Source organism: Ceratotherium simum, chromosome 26, assembly GCF_057802395.1.
Source record: "Ceratotherium simum simum isolate JZ-2026a chromosome 26, ASM5780239v1, whole genome shotgun sequence".
NCBI classification, from domain to species: Eukaryota; Metazoa; Chordata; class Mammalia; order Perissodactyla; family Rhinocerotidae; genus Ceratotherium; species Ceratotherium simum.
The window spans coordinates 1,507,422-1,535,167 of NC_141925.1; the positions used below are offsets into that span (position 1 = coordinate 1,507,422).

A 27,746-nucleotide genomic window follows, 5' to 3' on the forward strand; every position below is an offset into this window, starting at 1 on the left:
TTCTACTCTTTGGAGACTAAAATCTGTCAAATGCTCTTGGGAAGAACTGCTGAATTCTCTCAGGAACAGAGAAGAAGCTGCTTGCAGACAGCCCTTGATTGAAATCTTCTTTTAGAGCAATTTTGGGTTTTCACTATACTGTTTTGAGTGTTTACTATCCAAACCTTTTCTGTTTGGTAGCAATTATTCCCAGAAGGACAGGTATTACAAATATTTAGCAACTGCAGAACTTTTGACTAGGAAGTCTCCAGAACACTTTAAAATAAATCAAAGCAACTAAATAATAGCCCAAGAGGCTCCAGCACTGCAGAGGCTGAGACCTGGGCTCACCTGATCCCCACGCCCAGCTGTGTTGCGCCAAAACGCACCTCTGCGCACACCATGCCAGGTGCATCCTGGCATCTACAAGCGTAGCAGCATTTCATTGAGTGAAAAGACCGTGAAACGTACCATAATGTACCCACAGCAAAGTTAACGATTCATAGACTCCCATTTAGAAGGGGAAGAGAGACACAAAGAAAGTCAAGAATCTAAGAGGCATGCACATTCCTTCGACGCCTCAGGGAATGGAATCCTCACCTTTTGATGAGCTTGATCGATTTGAAAGCTTCGTCCATGTCTCCAACGGTGACAAAGAAGCTGAAATTGAGCATCGCCTCCTGAGTGGGCTTGTCGCAGTCCTCCAGCCCAACGAAATCTCGCAGGGGTCTCCGGCCAACCATCTGGGGGATGCCACAGTACCCTGAATCCACCCAGTCCTCTCTGTCTTCTTCTCCTGGCTGAGGGACAAAAGGCACCACTTATTCATCAATTCACGTAAAGCTAATGCCCACACTAAGCCTCTTCCTTGAGATACAGGTCAGCGATGGGGGTCCCTCGGCAGACAGACATGGATATGCAGCAACAGGCCCTGCCAAATTCAGTAGTCCCTGCCAAATGCAACGAGACTTGGTCATCATTCCAAGTCATCAGAGCTGTGGCTCTGGTTTCAGACAGCAGATGAACAAGGTGGTCCACATGTAGGAACCAGTCTTTTAGCCTCTAATGCACTAACGTCAACATTTCAACAGTTAAAAGTGGCTATGAAAGTTACCACCTCCCAGGTTTGTTTTGTAGAGTTTTTTTACTGTCAAGTCAGACAAGCATACATATGTGCAAGTTAAAATTAAGTAACGCCAGCATATTCAGGTAGAATTTTCCAAAACGAAAACCTAGATTAGTGGTGTGCCCCACCCCAGTGTTTCTTAGGAGAGCTGTCAGCTAGCGCAGGGATCTCCAAACAGATGCGTGCAGAGGAAGAGCGTCCTACGGTCCCAGCACGAGCACGATTTCACAGTGCGCCAGTCAGCCTCCTGAGGCCTTTTTATACTCGGCACCTTGAGATACAACCTCCTGAGGGGACAACGCCCTCATCCCCTCAAATGTCAGCTTCCTTCCTCCCTGCTGTGAGCTGCTCTCTGCCCACACGCCCCACCGCTCTCCTCTGGGCTGGAGACCACACACACCACCCTCTGTCCTCTTCGTCGTCTGCTTCTTTCTGCAGGTTCCATTTCTCTGATGCACATATGTTCCCCTGTGTAAAGGGGGATCGTGATCCATCCTCCTTGGACCCAGCTCCCCCAGCAAGTCACTGGTCTTGTATCTGTTGCTCCTCTGTGACTTCTTCAAGGCTGGCTTCCACCCTCTGCCTCCTGGCTCAGTCTCCAGCAGCTCCTCCATCTCACTGCTCCTTCTGAAGTTCACCGGCAGTTCCCATCTTCAATGGGCACTTGACCTGGGCCTTGAAACACTGCTAGGATTTGTCAGACCCAGGTGTGGATGGTGAGACCCTTCTAGGCACAGAGCAGAGCATAAACAAAGGACCCGCAGCAGCCCACAGTCCAGGGCAGCTTAAATTTAGGGTTGGGGGCCATGTGCAGGCTGGGTCACACCAGGCAGGAGGCTGAGTATTGGACAGTTTGGACTGATTTTGCGTTGAGTGGGAAACCTTCAGAAAATGTGCACACACAAAAATGACCGGGGGAGTTGCTGCCTGCTGTGTCTTACTCAACAAAGCACAAGGCAAGTGGCCTGACTTCCATCAGCCTTGCTATGGATCTGATCCTGAGTTCTAATCAGAACTCCACACACTGTGAGCATACTTGGGAAGTCTCACAGAAACAACAGCACCTGTGGGTCATGCTTCACCATGCCGCCTACCCCACACACTTGCCTCTGCTCTCATTTTGGATCCTCAACACAGCTCTGTGAGAGAGGGACTGAGCCACTTGCCCTGGTCACACTCGGGAGCTGGGGACCCAGGGCAGTCTGACTCTCAACCACACCCTCTAGTATGCAGACAGGGAACCTCTGCGATGCTGGGCCAAGGGACTTGAATACAGGTCAGTAAACTGAAGAAGGGCAGCTTTTAAAGAAACAATGTTTTACGGCTAGAAGTCAAATTAATAAGACTTCCTATACTGCAAACACAGGTAAAGGAATTATTTCCTGTACTATAGACATTGGGTGACAGACTGTTCATGCCATACGTGGAGCCAGGACGAGAGCTCTACTGAGCAACGTGGGCATGCTGCTCCAGTAAAGGAAGCTGACACTGTCTCAGGCTCCTGACAAACCTGGTTAAAGAGGATCTGCAAGCTACGTGGGAGGATCAGTGCATAGATAACTGTAGCTCAAAATAAAGAAAAAGATCCTGGGAAAACTGCAAAGTGAAGGTGACAGACGGTAAGCAGGGAGCTGTACTTACTACGTCATTACACATGCCTCCCGTCCGGGACAGCTATGAGAGTGGGCACAGAGGGAGACGAGGAAGAGAGAAAGAAAAGATGCACAAATGTGTGCGAGAAACCAAAGTCCATAACGTACAAATAATGGGGGACACTCATCAGAAAGAATTTAAATGCTCTCACAACTTTTTTGAGTTCTCAAATCGAAGGGAAATGAAAATGCATAAGGAGCACTAAATAAGAATGAAATTCAGGAAAATGTCAATCTGCTGGTACTAATCCATTTAAAATAAGGGAATTACTCTATCTTTATCAACAGAGCTCAGGGACTCCAGAATTTGGAAATCATATGAACCCATTTCCAATCTTCACAAAGGTGATTCGATTTTAACACAAGTAAAGGTTCAGGGCACCAAGTGTTCATTGCGTGAACCTCCAATGGCCATACCACATTGTTTTTATGTGGTGAACTTGGGAAAACGTGACCCAACTGTGCCCAGATTGTTGTTTGTAACACATACACCACCACATGTGAAGCTCCAGCAGAGCCTCAGAGCCAGAGACCCACACACAGCTTGCCAGGTGACGTTCACAAATCACGGAGCAGCCTGGGAACACAGACCAATGCCCGCGGAGACGAGGAGACCAAGTTCAGGGAGGGCAAATAAGTCGTCCGAAATAACCCAGCTGGGGTGTGCACATGTGTGCCAAAAACGACCCTGTCCTATCACATGTTAAAACCGCACGTGTAGGTAACATGCACACGCGTCGGTAAGGAGAGAAACTTTCTGGAAGGCCACATGCCAGCCTTTTCCCTGGGGCCATCTCTGGGGCTGGGACTCTGGAGATCATCTTTGGTGTTTATTTCTTTATTTGTAGTTTCTAAATTTCCTACAGCAGATACAGGAATACATAATTTGTAAAAAAGCAGCTAGAATAAAAAAGGCCACAGGAAAGCTGAAGGGTGTGGTACCTTCAGGGGAAATCTGGGAGGACACCCCTCATCAGGACAACTCTGTCTGTCCTGAGAGCAAAGCCACATCTGGTAATTCTTCTAAGTTGGGACACCTCACATTTGCTAGAGTTTTAGGGACAAATTAGAGCAGACGGTTTGCCTTGTTTAACAAGAGGTGAGCCGTGGCAGCCCGAGGGCACACACTCACTGCTGGGTGCCCCGTGAGACCCCAGCCCAGGGGAAGCAGGGAGGACCTGAGATCACCCCCCCAACCCTGCCCGGCGCTCACACCTTTCTCGTGAAGTAGTAATGGGGCACTTCGATTCCCAGAAGAGTCTGGAAGGCAGGAGGCCGGGGGAAGCTCTCCTGAAGCAAGAAGCCGTGCTCTTCAGAAATGAAGAAGGACAGAATCAACACGTCTGCCTGGGAGAGAAGAGAAATATCATTCTGTTTTTAATTTGTCAATATACTTTTCTATTTTGTGTCTAATTCCTGTTTTCACTGCTGGCATATTCACATAAAACACAGAGGAAACAGAGGGACGAGCACACCCTTACACAGATAACCCACTTCCCTCCTCAGGACACGCGGCAACCACACCGGTCTCCACCGCGATCTGCTGCACTTTGGAAAAACTGATGCATCTTCTGGAAGCATGCGCCTCATCAGGTCTGAGAACCACTAGACCCTTCTCACTGACTGATTTTCTTGTAGCAAAGACTCATCATTCCACCAGAGTTGGTGAATGAAACTCAAAAGAGCTCAGTTTAAAAGTTATCCCCTTCCGCTTTTTTCATCTGATTTAAAAATCAACAAGGGCAATGATGACAAAAAGATTCCCTCCTCTGCCTTCCCGGGATAGGGAAGACACACGAGGAGGCTAGGCTCTCTCGGGGATCCTGCTGCGCATGATTCAGAGCAGCAGCCCCGTCCACAGCCCCTTTGAACAGGAAAGAAACAGAAGGTAAGGGTGCCAGGGCCTCTCCTTGTGTGTGAATTCTTACCCTTTCTATCATCTTCACCAAAAACCAAAAGGGCTATCTGATCAAACTGCCAGGAAGCGCCCTTCATGCATACACTCCCTCATTCTTCACTCCTTATCAATTTGCGCGTCCTCACTGCTTGCCTAGACTCGTCACCAGGCCTCTATCTTGAAGAAAATTCCTCTGGCTATGTCTTCATTTCTCCCATTCCAATGACAGAAATGCCACATCAATACATTTTACCACTCAGTGTTTCAGAACCAAGGATTGGACTGGCTTCTGAAAATCTCAGGGTGTGGACACTGCTGATAATCTCAGGGTACCCAGACTCGTACCATCCTGGAAGGGAAATTCCTTTGGCAGGGAGACAAGTCCCTGAAGTTATAGGGCTGGCTATCCTTTGCCAACTCACTGAAGGGCCTACGTACAAGCCCCTCTTGGAAGGAGGCAGGTCAGAGAGGCACAGCAGACTGCTGGGCTTTCCCAGGGAACGGTGGATGTCCCGTAAGACACAAGACCTGGGAAGTGTCAGACTCCTGCCCCCTTCAGCGGGGCAACAGGGCCCTGAGAGTCATCAGTGTGGGGAGGGAGGCCCTGCAGAGCTGGGGAGTGTGGTGGTGACGGTGCAGGGCAGTGACAGATACAAGGAGGGTGCTTCAGTGGGAATTGACCTTGTTCAAGGGAACGAATGTGTTGGCATGCTGCCTTGGCAACTCAATCACAGGAGGTGCTCACATCAAGGGGTTAGTTCATATTACCTGTTTCAATAAAGGGCTCTGCCCTCAAGAGAAACAACACCTAATAGCTGAGATCAGACCGCAGTACGACAGTGCGAGTCAGACCGACAGAAAGGGTGGGGACGGACCCTGGTGCAAACCCAGAGGGGAGAGACAGATGGCGTGCACCTTACAGGAGGGCACTCTGCTCCCCGTGAATGAATTTCCCCACAGCTTTCCCATAAACCAAGAGCCCAAGCCCACGCGTCTAGAGTCCCCACGTGTCTAAGCACAAACATGTCACAGCCACCGTGGTACCATGGGGCCTGCGCTGTCCTCAGCATGGGGCTTCTTGTCTGTGAGCGGCAGCTGGGCTCCTGGCACCTCCCGCACGGCTTCACACACGAACAGCCTAGGCTCGCTCTGATCCCAGAAATGGCTCATGGGAATGAGGTTTGTCAGTCTCTCATCTGCAAAGGCGTGGCTCCTGAAAGAGAAAGACTCGTCCTGAACACTGAGAAGAGTGTTCCTGTTCTCAACCTCCAGAAACACGGACAAGCAGGGTCTCAAATCAGTATCAGCCGGCCATGTGGCCATGTCTCCGTTTCTCCGGCTGCCCAGCTTGGACCATCTTCTTGCACCATATTGCGATGCAGCCTGTCTAACTGTATTCTTTAAATTTTTAGATTTAAAATTGGTTGAAAGAGTCCTAGTCGAGTCTAGTTGGAGAGAGAGACAGAATATGATGTTTTGCCTCTGGAGGTCCTGTGGAAGGTCCTCGTGGCCTTTCCCAGGACCAGCAGGCGGACCTCGTGGCCGCATGGCGGCCCCTGCTGGGCGGTTTCGAGGCTGTGGCCCAGCAGTTGGGGCCAGGGTTCCAGTTCCAGCCGTGACCCTGTGTGCTGTGTGGCATTTACCCCTGGTCCCTCCCACCTCTAAAACTCTGTTTCACAGGCCCAGAACGCGATGCAGTACTGTAGGGAGACAAAACGGGTCGAGTGGCAAAGAATGGATCAGCGCCTGATGGAAGACAGTGAGCCTCATTTGACTGCCACCTGGAGGAGCGTGACAAGCCAGGGACGGTCTCCACGTGCCTGTGCAGGAGCACAGGGACCCGACCCTACAGGAAACCAGCAGCCTCACAGATGTCACCGTGCCCAACACGTCCTGTTCCAGGACTGAGCAGAAGGCAGGGCAGGCAACAAGCTTGGAGGTGTAGACGGAAGCACTTATTGGGTACTCACGGAGCCCCGGGGCAGTGCAAGACTGGCCTGTGAGGGTGCCGGTGGACACAAGGACATGACTCAGGCTCTCCAGCTGCCCGAGGGAAAAGCGTGACTCTGAGACACGTTTCAAAATGAGAAAGACTGGAGATTAGAGGCACAGAGAGTGGGGATGAAAGGAAAGGACAGCTCCGAGGTTTTAGACCAGGTGACCAAGAAGAGCGGTGCGCAGACGAGAACAGGTCTCTGGGAGGGAGGCTGAGCAAGGGTCCATTTCTGAGGTGACAGCAAGAAACTCAAGGGACGTTCTGAAGACAGAGAAGTGGAGCTAAACAAGGTGATAAGTGAAGACGAACGTGTTCAGGTGGGGTCACCAGCAGGTGTGAGTTATAGCCACCAGGTTCTGGGAAGGGATTCTGAGGCAGAGAGAGGTGGGAGCGTGCAGGGCGAGGCTGGGTGGGGGAAGTCTCCCTCGGGCACTGTCAGTCCAGGGTTTTTCTGCTCTACGTTTGCTTTTGCTGCTGATACACCTGACCCGAGAGGTGGACACACTGCTGTGCCAGAGACAAGGGTGCAGAGTCAACCCCCGCGTCCTCCTGAGCAGTTCCCTTCGCCTTGCGCGTCACTTGATGCAGAATCAAATGTGAACTGTAGATGCAACAGTACAAGCACTTGAGTCCTACGAATATTCCTTGGTGGTAAAAGGAACTACAAATATATGTTACATGAACTCCCTGAGGAAAGACAATTATTTTTTCTAGAAATACATTCTCTACCAAGACAGACACTCCCTGCCATCAGAGACACTGGCGGGTCTGCGGTTCACCACGCTCCTCTCTACCCTGTGATTCGGGCCATTTTTGTACACACTGCAGCCTTTCCAGAAGCTCAAGTTTCTACCCAATAATTCCAGAACCTTAGAACCTCTAAAACAGAGATTAAAGACTCATATCTGTCCCAACTGCCCAAGGGTGTTTTGGTTTCCCTTTTTGGTTTCACTACTAGTAATTGCTGAGGTCTTTTGAAGTCTGAAGTATAACCTAGCAACAACCTGCCTAGAAGTTGACAAGTAACTGAGCATCGTTTTCAACAAAGTCTTCCTGAACCCAATCTTACTTCTTAGTCTCCTGCCCGTTAAAGGACAACGTCTCTCTCCGATCCATCTGTCCTGTCTTGAAGTCAAAGATGGTCACCGTGTCCATTTCCACATCATAGAAGCAGATTTTGGAATCAGGGCTGTTGTCAGCCTAGGGGAAGAGAAAACCGGAAAGCTCACAGTAACCATATGTTTGAGAAAAGCACGTCCTGGTGTCAACAACCCACAGGCCAGTGTACTTCCAGCATTCATAATCTGACCTTCAACTTACTCTCATCCTACTGAACTGGTTATTGAATTACTACTTCATAATTTCAGAGAATTAAAAACAGATCCTAAAAAATTGTGAAGGTCGACTATAGCTGTCTAGCTGTTCTCAATGCAGACTTGAGTGCGATGTTGTCTTAGCTAAGGTGGATTAATCATGGGAACAAGAAAAGTCTAGATTCTGATAAACCAATTCTTACACAGATGAGTAAAAACAAAGTAAACTCCATAAAGATGGAGGACAGCTGGGCCTTCACACCTCAGGCACGGCATGTGAGGTAAACTGTCCACGGTAAAAAAGGACGGGACTGGGGAGCATTGGAAGGCTCAGCAGCTTCTGCACCCTGCTTCTCAGCCCCGGCTGCAGAGTGGAGCTTCCAGGAGCTTTTGAAGATAGGGGTTCTACACACATCCAGAGCAGCACCGTTCACCATAGCCAAAGCAGAAACAACTGGAATGTCCATCAATGGATGAATGGATAATCAAGATGTGGTCTGTCCATACAGTGGGATATTAGCCACAAAAAGAAATGAAGCATTGACACGTTACAATGCGGATGAACCTTGAAAACACTAAGCTGAGTAAAAGAAGCCAGACACAAAAGGTCATATGTTGTATCAGCCTATTTCTATGAAATGTCCAGAACCCGGCAAATCCACAGAGAAAGAAAGCAGATGAGTGGTTGTCGCGGGCTTGGGGAGGGGAGGATGGGGAGTGTCTGATGATAGGGCCTCCTTTTTGGGTGATGAAAACGTTCCGGAACTAGTTAGAGGTGCTGGTTAACAACACTGTGAATGTCCCAAATGCCAAGTGCCATTGAATTGCTCACTTTAAAATGATTAACTTTACGTTATGTGAATTTCACCTCAATTTAAAAAAACAAACAATTTTAAGAAAAAGATACGTTAGCACACCCACGGGACACCTTGGTCTCATAACTGCAGGAAATGTTTCAGGGGTGGAGGAAGACACGCTTACCTGACTGCCCAGGGCCATGGCCGAGGAGCTGGGGGAGCGCCCAGGGCCAGCATGTGGGTCCTTTGTGTGTCTGTCTCCTAAAACTGCACCTAAACACTGCCCTTTGTACTGAAATTGCAAAATAAACACCTGCTGAATTGAAAGGAAAAAAGAGCATCTTGGTTTCTACCTCTGAGATTCTGATTAAGCAGCTCTGGGGGTACTTTAGGCATCTGAGAAACTGTTCTGCATCCATTTTGAAGACAATATTTAATGCTTTTCAAGGACCGAGGCTGCTCTCCTTCTGGGAGTCTTCTCCCGAAGCTACTGCATGTGCTCATCCCCCACCCCCGCAGCCATTCTCTTTCATTTTTCTCACCCATGGGCGTCCCGGCCACTCTGCTGTGAAGTCAGGGCCATGAGCATGGATCTCAGCCACAACACAGCCAGCTATGGCCCTGGACAAGGAACCTGTCTCAGTCTCCTCGCTACCAAACCAGGAAGTATTAGGTGCCAGATGCCACCCCTACTATTGCTACCGATGTCCTCAGAGCTCATCATCTCTCATTTCCTTCTTTTTGATCCTGGCACGGGAAAGGTCCGTTGTGCAAGCACACACAAAAGAAACTGAGAAAATGGAACTGCTTGGTTGCTAGAGGCAACGAATGCCAAGAACTTAGGTTAAGATTGTGAGAAGCTTTATTCTAGCAGACGTTGGAATGGTTAATGGGATGTGAGTGCTTTAAAAAAGAAAGACAAGAAAATGAAAGTCTCCCAAAATTTTAGATAAAAGAAGAAAACTGTAAGCTTAAGAGCAGTGGGAAATATCACAAATTAAAACTGTCAATAGGTTTGGCTATATAGAAACATAAGCTTCTAGTCATCACAATTCCATAGGCAAAATGAAAAACGACCCGGGAGAAACAGCTGCAGCACATGAGACGGGCAGGGTCCCTTCCCTGACTCCACTCAGCCTCGGCACCCCAGACCCTGTCGAGGAGCATGAGGGCCGTGCGGGGTCCACGGGCCTGCCCCCACCCCCCGGCTCCTATCCAAAGCCCACCCCCCACCCCCTGGGAGTGCGATGGGGCTAGAGAGCAGGGGCTGTTTTTCATGGCAAGCTCCCTTATGTTAGTTGAGCTTTTTCTTTTGTTGATTTTTTCTTTTACCAGGGGCCAGGATTCCCAAGGCAGGAGAGGCAGGAGCCAACCCCTGCTCTACCCCCCCATCAGCCTGTGCTGCCCCCACCCTCTTCCTTTTCCTCTGCCTCTTCCCATCAGGGTTAACCTCCCTCAACCTCGCTCTGCTCTTGAGAATCAGGCCTCCAGAGCCAGTGGTCACTGCACTGTCCCCACTCCTCACCTGCATTCACCGCCAGCACCACAGAAATGGCCCTCTCTGGATCAGAAGCCCTCCTGTGCCACGAGGCCCAGCGCCACGTCCCGGGATGTTCTCCCCACCACCTGCGAGCCCCGTCTCTGTTCCTGTGCATGTGTATCCTGACACTGCCCCAGCTGCTGAACGAGTGAGTGACCTGGGACCACCTGGCACACGGTGCTTGACCATCCCCCCACCGCCTCAGCTGCCTCCCACCTCCCTGGCTGCACTGCACCCTTGGCCTTCCCAGATCCCACCTTTGTCCTCAGGCTGGCAGCGGTGGCTCTTCTCCTCCCAAGGACACCATCTCGAGGCCAAGGACCCCATCTCTGGGCAGATCTCCCTTCTGAGACCCAGGTTTGTGTCTTTAACTGCCCACTCACTGCCTCGCAGACACCTCAAACTCATCATATTGAAACAGGCCTTCCCACCTTCCCTACAAAGGCTTCTCACCCAGTTTCCTTCCCCCCTCCCCAGATTCGAGGGTTAGAACCAGCCCCTGCCCTTCTTTGCCCCACGGCCGGTCAATCCCCAAGCCCTGGAGATGGCTGTGATGGGCACCAAGGGGACTGGCACCCCTGCCCCCCTTAACCCACCAACGTTTAGAAACGATCTCAGAAAGGTGCTACGACGTCAGGCTCCTGTCTCTGTCCCTGCGTCAAGGCCGGCCCTGTGTCACAGCCCACCAACCACCCCCTTCTGCCAGTGAAGGCAGACCCCGAGAGCAGCCATACCCCTGCCAACGGGCCTGCACTCTGGGCACTTCGGTAGGGCTGCTCCCCCACTGCACCCTCACCTGGTGAGTTCACACCTCACCTCAACCATTACCATCACTTCCTCCGGAAGCCTCCTCGGCCTCCCCGGCCACGACTCTGCTCTGTAACTCACTCTCCAGCACTGCACACCTCTCCTCTCAGCTCTCCCCAGTGTTGTAAAAATGCACTCGTTTGCCTCACTCTCTGACTGATGTCTGTTCATCCACAGGGCAGAGGTCAAGTCCTCTGTCTGACCCATCACCTTGAATCTACAGTGCCAGCAAAGCGCCTGGTACACGGAGGGCAATCAATGATCAACTCGTCAATGAATGAATGAATGAGCACAAACAAATGAATGAGAAAGCAAAGAAATGACATGCCCGCCATCACCTTCCCTTCAGACCCCGGTCACGTGGCTGTCACTGGCTCCTTCACACCAACGCAACTCTGTCTCTCCATTTCTCCAGGCAAGAGGCTCAAAGGTACATTCAACAGCCCTTGTCACCCGCCTCGTGCCAAGAAAATTTAGTTGGGCGATGAAGATACAGAAAAGAGGAGAGGTGAGGTGCTCTGGGAAGAAGAAACCACTGCTTCTGATGAAACAAGAAATGAAGAAAGGCGGGAGACACCAGAGCTGTTCAGTGGGGAGAGCGAGGATAGCACAGGAGGAGAGGACAGCAGAAGGCAGGAGGGGGGAGGATGATGAAGGAGGCTGACCAGAGAGACTGGGACACGAAGACCCAGACGGGAGTGGAGCCGAAAGGCGCATGAAGGTGGCCCAGCCAGAAAGGCAGAGTGATGCTGTGAGCGCAGAGGGAGCCGCGAGGAGGAGATGGAGGAGTGGTGGATGCAGGCCCACCTTGCTGAGGAGGATGCTGATCTTGCTCCCGCTGGCATTACACCGGAGCGACGCCATGCCTCCCGCACCAGGCACCAGCTCGGCCAGGCTCTTACAGCTGCAGTGCACTTTCGCCTCTCTGTGGGAGGAACACAGGGTCTCAGTGCAAACTCAAGCCCCATCTCTGAATAGTCACCACCAGTGTGCCCAGCAGGCGGCAGGGTAAGGACCTGAAACCTTTGTTCCTGGGACTCTGAGTTCCGCTCGGCCCAGCTGCTCCTTCCCTGGGGGTCATGCGCCAAGCTCAGAATAGAGGGTACATTTTCACTTTTAAATTTTAAATTTTTTTCTTTGTTGGGGTATAACTGACATACAATATTATATATTAGTTTCAGGTGTATGACATAATGACATAATGATTTGAAATTTGTGTGGGTGAGTTTTTAAAGTTCTCATGTTTTTATGAGCAAATATGAACATGGATTCGCATTCCCGTTCCTCTTCCCACACAGAGGGTAGCTCACTAAACACACTGCCCTGCACCCTGCATTTCCCCTCAAGGCAGATTTCAGTGATGCGGACCGGGGCTGGCTCCTCACCCTTCGTTACAGTTGCAGTTTACCATGTGCGGATAAACTAAATGTATGTAACTAGTCCCCTGTTGTTTCTAGTTTGTTGCCATTATAAACAGTACTGCAGGTGCAGTGGTGGCTCAGCAATTTTTTTTACTTTATTCACATTTCCTCGGTTTTCCCCTAATGTCCTCTTTCTGTCCCAGGCTCCAGCCAGGCCCCATATGACATTTAATTATCTCATCTCCCTGGGCTTCTCTGGGCCAGGACAGTTTTTCAGACTCTGGGCTCATCCTGTACACGTCCTGCCATGGTCCTGGCATCAGCCATTCTCCAAAGAACTGGGCTCCTGTCCTGGAGAATGCCTCCAGGAGCCCAGGTCTGGGCAGTGGGTGTGCCTGTTGCTCTTGGGGTATCATCGCCTCGAGGCTCTCAGCCGACAGAGTGAGGAATGTGTGCGTGCTCCCTGGGGTACGTACGCAGATCTATCAACATCGTTATGTGGATCCATCTATATCGATATGAAGCTGAACATGACTTCTGACTCATGTCTCCAACTCTGATCCATCACCACGCGGACCATTCCAGCCTCCTCCCCTTACCTGCGACCTCCCACCCCACTCTACCCACTTACTTAATTGTGCACTTCTCAAGTCCTGTGTGGCTGTGTGGGAACTGTCCCCGGTTCCCTGTGGAATTAACTCCATCAACCAGAGCGCAGAGCTGTGTGCAGTTTGCCCATAGTCTCATAGTCATGCCCATTCCCACAGTGACAGGGTGGCCCCTTTGTTCCCACCCCTCCAGTGAGGTTGTCTTACCCACGGTGATTAGCTTGACTGTTCTGTCACCTTCTGCATTCCATGCTGAGATTCCCTAACTTAAAAGATTTCTAAATTTGCATACATTAAGGCTCACTTCATGCTGTAAAGGTCTATGGGTTTTGACAAACACACACTGTCATGTATCTCTCACACAGAAAAGTTTCACTACCCTAAAAACTCCTCTGGGCTGCTCCCTTCCCCATCACGCCAAGATTAAGAATTTAAGCAATGACATAAGGCATTTCAAAAAAGTAAGTAGCACGTTAACGTTGAAATGAGAACATAAACAATTTTCTGGCTCCTATCCATCTTCTACCCACCACATTGTCTCCTGACTCATTTCGAAAATGTAATACTTTCATTTGGACAAAATTCATACCTTCGGGAAAGATCAAAACTTTTAAAGTGAGCCAAATCTGTCCCTACAGCCAGGAAATTTCCACAGATGTCAAAGAAGCACGGATTCCCCTCTGTCTCAGAGAACAGCAAGAGTTGTTTCACAGTCCCCTGAGGAAAAGAGAACAAGGAATTCAGGAAAGCAGCTTGTATAGCACTCGACTTTTGTTACTAAATCTTATTCACAGATAACCTCGTACACTTCACACATGCATTCAACAAATGTTACTGATGGCTTAGTGTGTGCCCAGCACTTGCTGGATCTAACACAACTTGGGGAAGATGGGGTCCTGCCCTCGGGGGTCCCTGGTGCTTACAGTCCAGAGGGGGAGACAGACAGCAGCTAGGTCAACAAGCAAATATACATGTAACCTCAACCTAAGAAAGTGCTAGAGGTGACCAATAGGACGCTAAAATGGAAAAGTGCCAGGAGTGGCGAGACGGCGCGTTCTACCCGCTCGGGTCTAAGAGGCCCTGTCTGCAGAGGCCTTATGTTAAAGCCCCTGATGATACTTACTATGTTGCTAGTCTCACGAAAGTGGTCACCATGGGTGGGGAGGCTGGCGAGTGGAAGGGATGGTAATTACATCACAGGTATGTTCCATTTGTGAAAACTTGCTGAGCTGTATATACACTTACACACGACAAGCCCGCTTTCCTGTGTGTATGTCGTACTTCAATAAAATGCTTGAGAAATAAGTCTTGTCTGGGGGCAATATTTAAACGGAGATTGGGGAGAAGGAGCCAGCAATCTGGAGAGCGGCAGGCCAGCATTTCAGGAAGAGGGGGTGGTGCGTACCGGAGAAGGAAAGGGCTGAGCGTGGTCCAGGAACCCGGAGGCCGCCCATCGGGAAGGAAAGTGCTCCGGTGGGAGGGGCGTGCACCGAGGGTGGGCAAGTGAGCAGAGGCCATGGGGGCAGCATTAGTGCAGGCAAAGAGTTAGGTAAAGAGGTAAAGGGTCAGATTTTGTTCAAAGTGAAGCTGGAAGACTCTGGAGGGTTTTGAACCTCGAATTGATTTCATGTCCATTTATAATTTAAAAATGTCACTCATGTTGACAGCACTTTGCAAAGAGTGACCACAGTCAGGCTGGTGCAGAGCTCGGGCTTTGCGCCTTGCACACGGATTGACCTACTTCTCGGGGTTGAGAGAGGCTCCTGGCTCAATTCACCAATGCTCAGTCCATGTCTGCATCCTGCATGGCATCAGGTCAGGAGCAGAGCATCCAAACAGTGAGTGGTGAGTCCCGGGAGATTGAAATGCGGGCAGAGGGGCCGGCCCCGTGGCCTAGTGGTTAAGTGCGCGCGCTCCACTACTGGCGGCCCAGGGTTCAATCCTGGGCGCGCACTGACACACTGCTTCTCCAGCCATGCTGAGGCCGCGTCCCACATACAGCAACTAGAAGGAAGTGCAGCTATGACATACAACTATCTACTGCGGCTTTGGGGGAAAATAAACAAAATTAAAAAAAAAAAAAAAAAAGAAATGCAGGCAGGGAGGCAGATGCACCAAGCTGAGGCACTGCAGAGTCAAGCCCAGGGTGGAGGCATAGTTCCAGTACACAGGAGAGTTGGGAGGCAGGCTGGAGGACGGGTAGGGTTCTCAGAGAACTTGTGGGCTCCTAATTCTAAACAGAGAGAGACTCCGAGAACAGGTGAGGAGGCAGGAACCTGCACAGCCTGTCTATGAAACTCAGGGTAGCGGGATGAAAAGCTGGGAGGTGGGGGTGGGGTGGGGTGGGGATTCCAAGCTGAGGAATCTGATCTTCATTTTGATGCACCTAGTAGGAGCCTAATAAATGCTTGTGGAATGAACAAACAGTGCTTGAACACAGGATCAAAGAAGAGTCATAGGGACTGCCAACTGGGCGAAGGGTGATCCATTCACGACATCAGTGCTCTGAGGGTAGGGGGTCTTAGCTCCTTTACTCGCCCTCTTCCCCCGCTGGCTCCTTAGTCGCGGGGTCCCCGGGGTGCAAACTTGAACTTGTCTTGCTCCTACATTGCTTCATGACCACCTTCATGCCAGCGCATTGCAAATGCCCAAATCACAGCCTGAGAGCTCCAACCTCCAGAACCCGTATTTCCAGCCAGCTCTTGGCCGTCTCTGAAGGGTGTCCAGGTGCCCCAAAACTGCTCTGCTTCTGTAGTTTCCATCTCAAGGCACCATGATTAACCCAGACTCCCAAACTAGAAAGCTCGGGATGGTCCTCAGTCCCACCCTCACTGTCGCCTCTTGTCACCCAACTGCTCACCAAGCCGCTAACTACCAACTCGTCCTTCCCTCTGCTCTGGCCTTGCTCCTGCTCTCAGACCTCTCCCCCGTGGCATCTTCTGCCTGACTTCACTGCTCGTCAGCTCCCCTCGTCTTTCTCACTGGCTGACACAGAGGTTATCCTCCAGGAGAAAACAACACAAAACCAGGAAGAAACAAGCCCAAGTGCACCCTCACCTGGGCTTCACAACCCCTCTGTCTTCGGGGAGGGTCCCCCTCCTCTGCTGTCCCCTCGGCTGCAGCCCCCACCAGGTCTGGGACACCAGCCCCTTCCTGGCTATGGCCTCTGCACAAGTGCTCCCTGTGCCCAGCCCTGTTCCCTCCCCGCCACCCATCGCACTAGCGCCACGTGCAGGCCTGGAAAGCAGCCTGTCAGGGAGCGAAGGTGCATATCAGCGGTCCATGTTGTTTCCTCACAGATACAATGAGCAACAACCGTGGTTCGTGTGTCTCTGTCCGTAGAGCAGGGAGGCGGTCTGGAGACACTCCGGCTTTCAAACGCAAGGAGAGCTGTGAACCTGTTCCTCAAGCACCCAGCATGACGTTACTAGTTACCACAGACACGTATGCCTTTTAGTTAAAAAGTTAACAGCACCACCACCCAACTCCAGGCCATCTGTCATCAGAGGCCCTCCAAGCCGGGCTGCAGGCTCCTCAGACGCCTCCATGTTTCCCAGCAGGCTGGTCTACCCTTCCCAGCAGACCCTTCTCCTTTCCCAGTATGCCTTTCACCCTTTCCCACCATGCTCATAGCTCCTTCCCAGCAGGCCTTCCCCCTTTCCCAGCAGGCCATTTGTCCTTTACCAGTGCCTTTCTGCCTTTCCCAAAAGGCCGTTCTTCCCTTCCCAGCATGCCATTTCCTCCTTCCCAGCAGGCCGTTTGTCCTTTCCCAGCACACTGTTCACCCGCCAGCGCCACTGCAGTGCCCTGTAGGTCATCTCTCTGATAACACAGCCCCTCCCTGCCTCGGCTTTATATCCACAGCCACACCCCTACGCAGTTGTCCTCACTAGGAAGGCGAGCTTTCTTTGCACAGGACGCCATGCTAAGCTCTGGCCTCCTTCCATCCAGCCTCTCTGCCTCTCTTCTACCCTTCAACAGGCTGAGGATCTCACGAGGCCAGCAGCTCCCTCGGCCTGCACATTCCCCCAGGAGGCCTCCCCGGGGGTACTTCCCACCCCCCTCCCGCTTTAGTGTGCTCCTTCTCTGTATGACTCCCCACTAGAAAGGAGAACTCCATGGAAACTCCCCCAGGAATTGCTGAACAGAGGAGCAGACAAGTGTGAGGGTCAAGGACATGTACCTGGGAAACCAAATGCTGGATCTCAGAAAGAACTCAGAGCTGCATGTGGATAATAAGAGAAACCTCAACTAAGCTGGAGTCAGGAAGGCCTGTAGGGGGTGCTCTCACCCCCATCACACATATCAATTACACCAAACAGGAAGAGAGAACACTGCATCTTCCACTAAAACTACTTTACTACTGAAGGAAGATTCTTCTCCCTACCTGGCAACAGCCCAGCCAATCAGAAATGCCACAGCTCAGCCAATCAGAAAGGCTGCAGTGCAGCCACTGAGACTGCGTTGCCACCCTGATCTGTTGCTTTCCTCCACTGGACTTTCCTTTAAAGCAGACCCTCCCTGCTCTCCCTTTTTCTCTATAAAAGCAGCTCCCTCCTTTGTTCTCTGGAATTGCCTATGAGTCATCATAGCATGCACATCCTGAATGGCAATTCTTTTGGCTATCCTTGAATAAACTCATTTTGAGAAAAAATAATAGGCAAATTTACTTTTTAAGTTGATAAGGACAAAGCAGTCACACTGAGAGCTAAAACCAGGGCTGTGACAGGTATTCTCAACCTGACACAGAACACTGCTACATGGAGGGTTGAATGGTGGCCCCAAAAGATATGGCCACCTGGAACCTGTGAATGTGACCTTTTTTGGAAAAGGGTCTTTACAGAAGTACTTAAGCTAAGGATCTCAAGAGAAGACCATGCTGGATTAGGGTGAGCCCTACATCCAAAGACAACAGTCCTCATAAGACACAGAAGAGAGACACAGATACAGCGAGAAGGCCACAAGAAGATGGAGGCAGAGACTGGAGTGATGTGTCCACAAGTCAGGGAACGTCAAGGATGGCCGGCAGCCACCAGAAGCTGGAAGAGGCATGGGATGAATTCTCCCTCAGAGCCTTAGATGGAGCCAAGCCTGCCTACACCTGGGTTTTGGACTTTTGGCCTCCTGAACTGTGAGAAAATAAATGTCTGTTGCTTTAAGCCACTCAGTTTGTGGTAATTTGTTACGGCAGGCTGAGGAAACTAATACACCATGTCAGCCCCCAGTTCTAGCAAGTACGTGTGGGACGTGGGCAGGCAAGGGTTTCCTTACTCCACACTACCAGGAGGGAACAGAAGGCATGCATTGCTCCCACCTTGGCTAATCCTTAGACACATTCAGGGAAAGGCCTGTCCAAAGATATTATGTCCTGAACTGACAGCCCCTGAGCCCTCAAGATGCACAGCAAACATTTCCTCCCATTTCACAACCCGTGTACTCAAGGTTTAGTGATCTAGTCCTTTTTACTGCAAAAGGCCCTTGCCCTGCCTCCCAATTTCTGAAGTCACAAGAGTCACAGATGGAGCAGCTATCCCAGAATCCATTTTTACAACCTAGTACCTGGAGGGGGGAATCTGATCTGGCTGGCTGAAGTCAATAAGCAGGCTCTGGCTCAATTTAAAGACGACACTTTAAACTCTGCTCTACTTGTCTATATTGTCACAGCCCACTCGCTCTAGAGCAGTGATTTACCTGCCAGGTTCGAACTTGAACTCGGTTTGGCTCCACTGTATAAACGCTCTCTTCGTGCATTGCTAACACTGGAGACTCACACAGGAAAGTACCTAAAATGAAAGATGAACATCACGACAGTGGCAGCTAATCTTTCATGCTTCCTCAGAGTTTAAGAAGCACGACCACACATATTCCCTAATTCACCTCAGCCTTCACAAAGCTTTGTGAGGGATGTGCTTTTTGCATCTTGCAGATGAGGAAAGCGAGACTCTGAGGTGCAAGTAACTGCCCAAGGCCACAGCTGGCAGTGACAGGTTGTGCAGGCTCTGAGCCTGGTGTGGGGACTGTGCTGGGCTCCCTGCCCCACACCACTCACTAGTGGTGTCTCCTCTTTTCTCCCATCAGGCAGCTGGTGCTTCCAGTAGCAGAGCGTCTATGATGGCACAATTGTTTAAGCACGTGTCTGCTAATCTTATGTGAAACTTTGGAGGCCAGGAGCCCTAGTCTCTGTGTCTAGACAGGTTCTTATCTACTTAGGGAGATGATGACACACACAAAACAGAAAATATCTCAGCACCTGCTATGCTGTCCTACTGGAGATATAAGAAGTTCATCCTTGCCCTTAAGAGGTCTACACTAGAAGATAGGAGAATATGTGAATTATCAGCACAATACAAGGCAGAGCAGGAAAGGCGTTAGGAGAACTTTAGGCAACAAAATGTTAGAGAAGAAGAGTGAGGGGATCACACGAGGGAGAGAGGCGATAACCAGTGGAGAAACATCCCCAGGGAGGTGTGAGTGTTCAGACGAACACATGGGGGGATCACCCTTGGAACAGTGCGATGACAGGTCCTCCTGTGACATTCGAGGGCCCAGGTCAGGATGGGTGAAGGTAAGAATTTTGCAGAAAGAGAGCTAGCTGAGGAGCACATCCTGAATGCACTGTATCAGGTCCTAATCCCTGGAACCTGTGAATATTAGCTTACACAGCCAAAGACGTTAAAGTCTTGAGATGGGGAGATCATCCTGGATTATCTAGGTGGGCCCTAAATGCAATCACAAGTGTCCCTACAAGAGGGAGGTAGATTTCAGACAGGAACAATATGACAGTGGAGGCAGAGACTGGAATGATGTGACCCCAAGCCAAGGATTGTCAGCAGCCAAAAGCTGGAAGCAGCAAGGAACAGATTCTTCCCTAGAGCTCTGGAGGGAATGTGGCCTTGTTGCGGCCCTGATTTTGGCCCAGTGAAACTGACTTTGGACCTCTGACCTCTACAACTGTGAAAGAATAAATCTCCGTTTAACCCACTCAGTTTGTGGTCACTGTTACAGCAGCCCCAAGACACTCATACAAGCATGTGCTGCAGAGCACAGGATAAAGGCTGCCCAGTGAAAGAGTGTTGGAGAGGTGGATGGGATGTAGAGGGGTGTTTGAGACTAATGGAGCATCTCTGACAATCCATCCTGAAATTTTCAGAGACTGGCCTTGGTCAAAATGCCAGAGGGCTCACTGCTATGTGCGGTCTGGAACCAGTTCAGAAGTCGGGTCTGTGGCAATCCCTTCCCTGGACAGCACTGTGGTTGTTCATACTCGTGCAGTCTTAGTTCTCAGCTGTGTAATTGTCCTGGAGCCCAGGAGGGCTTGCTAGCCCCAGATCTGGCTGTACTTCTCAACCACCTTGACTGGCTTCTATTAATAGCATGTGGCCCAGGAGGCCCTGGTGGCCCTGGCAGCATGGGGCCAGAGCTGCAGCACTGACTCTGGAAACACAGGCACAGGTATGAGAACCGACACAGCATCTCCCTGTGGCCCTGTGCCAGCCCCTGCCCACACCACAGGCACCAGCACCCCAATTAATGGGGAGAAAACACAGTAGGGTGCTGTGTTTCCCCTCTGGGCAGGGAAGACTCCCACCTGCATTTCGTAACGTGTCTCCAGAAGGCTCAAAGATCACCACCTGTTTTCCATTCCAGACAGCAACAGCATCCTAAGAAGAATCACGGAAATTAAAAAGCAACTTGCGGGCCGGCCCTGTGGCTTAGTGGTTAAGTGCATGCGCTCTGCTGCTGGCGGCCCGGGTTCGGATCCCGGGCGCGCACTGACACACCGCTTCTCCGGCCATGCTGAGGCCGTGTCCCACATACAGCAACTAGAAGAATGTGCAGCTATGACATACAACTATCTACTGGGGATTTGGGGGGAAAAAATAAATAAATAAAATCTTTAAAAAAAAAAAAAAAGCAACTTGCTATCAGGCCCCTTACCATCCTGAAGGACCCTAACAACTGACCAGGTCTTTTGTGTCCATTGAAGACCCAGACCGACCCCACGGGTCACCCTCGCAGTCACCTTGGTGGCAAACACTCCGCTGACGTGCATGTCTGTGCGCAGGCTGTGCGACACGCCCGTGGACAGGAAGGACACACTGAGTAAGCTTGGGGAAATCTGCACCACGGCCACTTGCTGGTGGAAGTGTGATGACATGGCCTGCTCACTGAGGATCACCACGGAGCTGATGTTGTTCACTGCCAGAAGGTTCTTCCTGGAGCCCCACTTCATTTCCATGTCGGGGAGAAAGAACCAAAAGTGCGAACGGAGGAGAAGAGAGATACAGTAAGGAAAACGTTATAGTCATGAGGATTCATAAACAATTTTCCAGCACTATCTATTCTTCTTGTTAAAAAAAATGATTTTAAAAAATTTATAAGTGTAAATACGTGCTTTGTAGAAAAATTGTAAAACACCGACACTCAAGAGTTGTGATGCAGCAGGCAGATACTTGTATGGCTGTTCTAGCTCACGTCTGTTCTAACTGGTTGAACATTTTCTAGAATGTACTTTTCTGATATTAATTTAGGGATGTTTATTTTTCATAAATAGATAGCAAGTTTACGCAATATATTACATTATCCAGCTTTCCTCTGGTAATGTCAAATGCCACTTTCATAATTTCATATTAAACTTCCAAATCCATACAAATTTGTTTCTGGATTTCCTACTCCACTCCACTGACATATTTATCCATTCCTGAGTAAGCATGCACTGTTTTTTGTTTGTTTTTGCTGAGGAAGCTTTGCCCTGAGCTAACATCTGTGCCAATTTTCCTCTATTTTTTTGTACATGGGACACCTCCACAGTGTGGCTGGTGAGTGGAGTACGTCCGTGCCCGGGATCCGAACCTGGGCTGCCGAAGCAGAGCGTGCTGAACTTGAACCACTTGGCTGCAGGACCGGGCCCAGCATGCACTGTTTTAATTGCTATAGTTTTGAGATATATATTTTTGGTATATGATATAGAAATGTCTGATTCTTTATAAAATTTTTTCTTGGCCATTTGCTCTCCCAGATGAGTTTAGAATTATTGTGTTGAGTTCTCCCAGAAAAAAGTGTCATTATTTTTACTGGATGTACATGTAATTTGTAGATTTACTTGGGAAGAAATGACACTTTTACAAGACTGAGGCTTCCCTTTGAGGAACACGGTCTGTCTCACCATTGACTCAGTTTTTCTTCATGTCCTTTAGGTCAGTCGGTGCGGCTCTCACTGTTATTTGAGGTGGAGTTTCTCTCATGAGCAGTGAGGCTGCAAGCGTTCCTCACGCCTTCTACTGACCTCTCTTAGGTCAATGATCCGCACTTTCCATCAGTGTTTCCAATGAAGTTCTTAATATTTTTCCTATAAAAGTGAGTTTTCTTCAAGATGTCCTTTATTCTAAGATATCACTAAAGGTAAGATGAGCCATCATTTTAAAATAATAGCTTTCTGTGTAAAGATCCCTTCTCCCACAAAAAAGCAAAAACGCCACCTCAAATGTCCACACCACCTGGAAGAGCTGCATGCCAACTTCAGTGTGAGAATGAAAACAACAAGACGCATTGAGAATCGGGAAAATACAGCATGTTCTGACATGAACCCTTTATGCCCTCTAAAGTGAGTATTTACCCAGCTCAGTTTTCCTCCAGTTCTAGGCTTCTTGATCTCCAGTGCCCAGTTTGAAATAAGACTTTATGTACTCAAACTTGTCATTCTCTGCTTTTGCAACTGCTGTTATTATTTCAAATCAGAGAGTTATACTTTCTCTACAGATCTGATAGTATTCTATGCTATTTTTAGCCAGTTATTCTGACTTAATTTCAAAAATATTTAACTCAATTCATCTAGAAACTATTGTTACATATGGCCTGAGATGAGGATCTAAAAGTAATTCCCAAAATTGCCATGAGGAAGCCCGAAACTATTTACTACATAGTTTCCTTTCCTAATTACTATAGGATTAAGTAAATTTTATCTTGAGAGATTTTCACAGAGTAGATCTGAGAGACAACTTCCAAGACGGCAGGGTGAGGAGCCCCAGGACACAACAGGCATAACTGGTAGAAATTATGAAAAAAACCACCACCTAATTCTCTAGAAATTCGGCATAAAGCAAATGAAGAAACAATGATTCAAGAAAGACCACTAAATCTGTCAAGAACAACAGAGTCTGCGGCACCTGAGCCATCCTGCTGCCTCCCTCCTGCCTCCTAGCTCAGCGTGAAGAAGCTGCACGGGGCCGGTGCAGCCAAGAAGCCAGGCTCCCTCCCCTCCGCTCTGAGCAGAGGGCTCTGGCAGCTCCCTGGAGGGGCTGGCCGCCAGCACCTCTTGTTCCCCCAGCTCATGTTGCAGAGGCCAATTCCAGGTGAGAGAGGCGGGGCACCCTCCTTCCACCAGCCCCCGCTCACAGTACAAAGGCTCTACACTGGGAGAGGCAATCTGAGCAGACCAGAGGCTACTGCGCCCAGCTCCCTGTTCATAAGGCAGGCTGTCACTCGAGGGAAGCTGGCCACTGCCCCTAGTCCCGAGCTCTGGAGAAGGGATTCAGAGATTTTTTTCCCAAGGGGAGAGGCAGTCCATAAGAACAGAGAGCTCCAAAGCATTCCCCAAAGGAAGTAACTTCATTTGAAACCGAATGTGGATAAGTTCAAGCCCAAGGATGCTCTTGAAAACAGTGAAGGGGACGGCTCAGTGGCGTAGGGGTTAAGTTTGCACACTCCATTTCGGAGGCCTGGGGCTCATGGGTTCTCGGAGGCCTGGGGCTCATGGGTTCGGAGGCCTGGGGCTCATGGGTTCGGATCCCAGGCGCGGACCTACACACGACTCATCAAGCCACGCAGTGGTGGCATCCCACATACAAAATAGAGGAAGATTGGCACAGATGTTAGCACAGGACAATCTTCCTCACCACAAAAAAGAAAACAGTGGAGATTTTGGTGGTGAGCATTAAGAGGGGACTGGTAGCTCTATGAGAGCAACAAGTTCAAGGGCAGGCTAGACAGTGTACTAGAGAGAACCAGGGAAAGAAACACCCAGGAGGAGCCTTCCTGGGGTCAGAACAAACCTTAAACACTGAATTCAAAGACCACCCCTGCCCAAATTTAATTAGACCAGACTATGGAGCAAATGATGCCCCAGGGTATTGTCAAAACAATCAGCCAGCAGTTGGGGGAGCCTCACACTGTCTGTGATACTAGCCACAGAGGCAGAGAGCTTAACAGGGAAAGGAGAGTCAAAGAGAGCCCGCCACAACCACAGGCGTCCCAGGGTGACTGTGCATGTGCCCAGGCTGGGCCCTCTGAAGAGTGGCGTCAGAGGCACTGGAGGGGAAACAATGTCAGTACAATGGTCCAGCTGGTCACTAAACAAACAAACAAGCAAACAACAGCAACAAGCCCTAGGGGTGAGTGGGGCAGGAGGATTGGTATCCCAGAGTTGACACAATATTTTATCTAAAATGTCCAGTTTGCAGAAAAAATTAAGAACCATGCAAAACCGGAGAATATGACCCACACCCAGGAAAAACAGCAGGCAAGAGAAATTGCCAGGAGAAGACCCAGATGTTGGACTTAGACAAAGCCTTCAAAGGAGCCACTGTGAATATGCTCAAAGAGCCAGAGGAAACCACGTTTGAAGAAGAGCAGGAAGGTGTGATACAATGTCTCACCAAATAGAGACTATCAATACAGAGACAGAATTATAAAAAGAACCAAATGTCCAAGAGAAATAAAAACACACGTCCACAAAAAAACTGGTACACAAATGTTCACTGCAGCACTATTCATAATAGTCCAAAAGTGGAAACAACCCACGTGTCCATCAACGGATAAAAGGATAAACAAATGTGGTCCAGCAATACAATGGAATATTACTCAGCCATGAAAAGGAATGAAGCTCTGACACCGGCTGCAACATAGATGAGCCTTGAAAAAATCATGCTTAGTTCAAGGAACCAGACACAAAAGTCTGCATATTGTATGATTCCACTGATAGGAAATCTGGAAAAGAGGCAAATCCATAGAGACAGAAAGTAGATGAGTGGTGCCAGGGGCTGGGGTGGGGGGTGGTGGTGACTGCTAATGGGTGCAGATTTCTCTCTGGGATGATGATAATGTTCTAAAATTTATTGTGATGGTTGCAAAACTCTGTGAATATACTAAAAACCATTTGGTACATTATATATCTCAATAAAGCTATTTCTAAGATAGATAGAAATAGAAATAAAGAGACAAATAGATAGATAAAAGAGATAGATATAGATTACTACAGATCCATAATCCCTTATCTGCAATTCTGAAATCCAAAAGGCCTTTAGAAGTATTTTATTGTTGTTATTTTTATATAGTCTTAAGTTGAATAACTGACAAAAATAGGTTCAAAGCCAGTGACTTCCTCCACTTTTGCAGGGCAGAAAGTGGGTGAGCCCAACGCCGGGGCAGAGTTGTACCTTTATCTGTGTGATGTTTCCTTCGAGTTCAGTAGGAGTTTGAAGGGTCCACCTGTCTTTGCCCTCTGCCCCTTGGCTGCTCTGGGGGCCAGACACTTTTCTCCACATGGCTACTCGCCCTTTATCAGTACCCGCTGCCAGAAGACCTAGAGGTAAAAACAAAGTTCACAAGAATTGAGTTGAAAAGGGATAAAAACAGCAGCAAGCTCCTTTCTCTGATCGCCATCTCTAAAATACCAGCCCGTCAACCCAGTAGCTCTCCAGCCTCTTACCTGGCTGTAACTCCCTTGGCAGGAACTTACCACTACCTGGCCATACAGTGCATGTGTGTGCGTGTGTGGTGGGGTGAGGTGGGCACTGTCTTCTCTGGCTTCTCTCCGTCTGCCATGAGAACAGAGCCAGTATGCCTGATCAGTGCTGCCTCCCCAGTGCTAGGACAACACTTAGCACTCAGCAGGCACAACATAAATGCTGCCTTGGCTCATCTCCTCTTCTTTTTGTCCTGTGCGTGTGTGTGGATACACATACATACATACACAGGTGTACACACATATGTCTACTTTTTAAAGATTTTATTTATTTATTTTTTTCCCCCCAAAGCCCCAGTAGATAGTTGTATGTCACAGCTGCACATCCTTCTAGTTGCTGTATGTGGGACGCGGCCTCAGCATAGCCGGAGAAGTGGTGTGTCGGTGCGCGCCCAGGATCCGAACCCAGGCCGCCAGCAGCGGAGCGCGAGCACTTAACCGCTAAGCCACGGGGCCGGCCCTATGTCTACTTTTTAAAAACGCTTCCCACGCTGTCTTTTTCTCGGGGTTTCAAGAGGAAACAGATCAACTGCATACAGCAGGTTGGTCACACTCGTGACCAAACCCCTTGACCTCCATGCGGCATAACAAAGCTTTCCCGTCACTTGCTTGTTCTTGACTGTTGACTTTACTCAAATGACTGACATAGTTACAATCGCTGTATCATTCTCTCTCTTTTTTTTTTTTAATTTTAAATTTTATTTATTTATTTTTTCCCCCAAAGCCCCAGTAGATAGTTGTATGTCATAGTTGCACAGCCTTCCAGTTGCTGTATGTGGGACGCGGCCCCAGCATGGCTGGAGACGCAGTGCGTCGGTGCACGCCCGGGATCTGAACCCGGGCCGCCAGCAGCGGAGCGCGTGCACTTAACTGCCAAGCCACGGGGCCGGCCCCAACTGTACCATTCTCTGAATAGCCACTACCATCATTTGGCAGCCCACAGAGCAAAGCCTGAGGTTGGTTCTCTTTCTCTCTTACGCCAGCCCAAGAAAACTCACCTTTGACTTTACAGTAAGAAACACAGTTTATATTCTCTCCCTTTTCAAAACCAAACTTCTCCTCTGGACTCAGCACATAATTCTCTCCTCGTTCTAAGTCCCAGAATCTACAAGGGAAGGAAGAAGGCCCCATTGAGGGGACTTTGTTAGTGGATTTCCCTCTGCTCTGAGGGTTGTTCAACTTGCAGAACAAACTTTAAAGATCAGGAAGAAGACATGGCCCTTTGGACTCTGCTAGGAAAAGCATGCTGTCATTACGTTTAGAACTTTTTTATGCCCTGTTCATAATCAAAGGGAGTTGTTGTTAATAAATGATCGTTCATGCGTGACACCAGGTCACAATGAGAACAAAGAAATCCAACCACAGGCCACAACACGGGAGAACCCCCGGCCACCACGTGGAGCTAAAGCAGCAGACACAAGAGAACTCAGGATGTGATTCCACCTATACACGCTCAAAAAGACCAGGCAAAGGGATTCCACAGGCAGACAGCAGGATGGTGCTACTCCTGTGTGGCGGGTGGGGACACCTGGGGTCTCTGGGGTTTTCTGTTCTTCAGTCTTGGAGCTGGTTACATGGATGTGTCCAATTTGTGAAAATACATCACAATTTGTGTATTCTTCTGTATGTATGTTACACTCCAATAAAACGTTTACTCAAAAGAGACTGAATTTTAATCACGGTGCTCACTGGCGAGTCAGGCCCTCACCTGAGGACTGCTTCCCCTATGGCGGTCACGAGAAGGCTGCCTTCAATCAAAGCGATGTCTGCCCGGCGACCTGTTTTCCCACTCAACTTTACCTGTATAATGAAAAACAAAAGAAGCATGCGCTCCTGCCAAGACTGCGTGTCCCTGTTTGTGAGCCTGGAATCTCTGGTCTGCAGTGACGTCGTGGAGACTCACCAAGTGGAGGAAGAGGAAGTGCAAG

At 49.5% G+C, this 27,746-nt stretch overlaps 1 protein-coding gene across 9 annotated transcripts in view; it reads right to left on the reverse strand.

Annotated features, from left to right (window-relative positions):
* Positions 1-27,746, reverse strand: part of IFT140 (intraflagellar transport 140) — a 91,051-nt gene that overhangs the window by 44,041 nt on the left and 19,264 nt on the right. For 6 of the 9 annotated variants that reach the window (XM_087449355.1, XM_087449354.1, XM_087449353.1 and 3 more), the window contains 13 exons: positions 27,527-27,618; positions 26,817-26,923; positions 25,511-25,656; positions 21,100-21,303; positions 20,665-20,737; positions 18,768-18,859; positions 13,666-13,793; positions 11,915-12,032; positions 8,945-9,073; positions 7,720-7,850; positions 5,699-5,867; positions 3,973-4,104; positions 580-779 (listed from right to left, as the gene is read on the reverse strand). In XM_087449355.1, coding sequence (XP_087305481.1) covers positions 580-779; positions 3,973-4,104; positions 5,699-5,867; positions 7,720-7,850; positions 8,945-9,073; positions 11,915-12,032; positions 13,666-13,793; positions 18,768-18,859; positions 20,665-20,737; positions 21,100-21,303; positions 25,511-25,656; positions 26,817-26,923; positions 27,527-27,618 — 1,721 coding nt within the window. The remainder of the gene's footprint in view (positions 1-579; positions 780-3,972; positions 4,105-5,698; positions 5,868-7,719; positions 7,851-8,944; positions 9,074-11,914; positions 12,033-13,665; positions 13,794-18,767; positions 18,860-20,664; positions 20,738-21,099; positions 21,304-25,510; positions 25,657-26,816; positions 26,924-27,526; positions 27,619-27,746) is intronic. The other 3 variants (XM_087449356.1, XM_087449357.1, XM_004438199.3) reach the window with 3 other exon arrangements.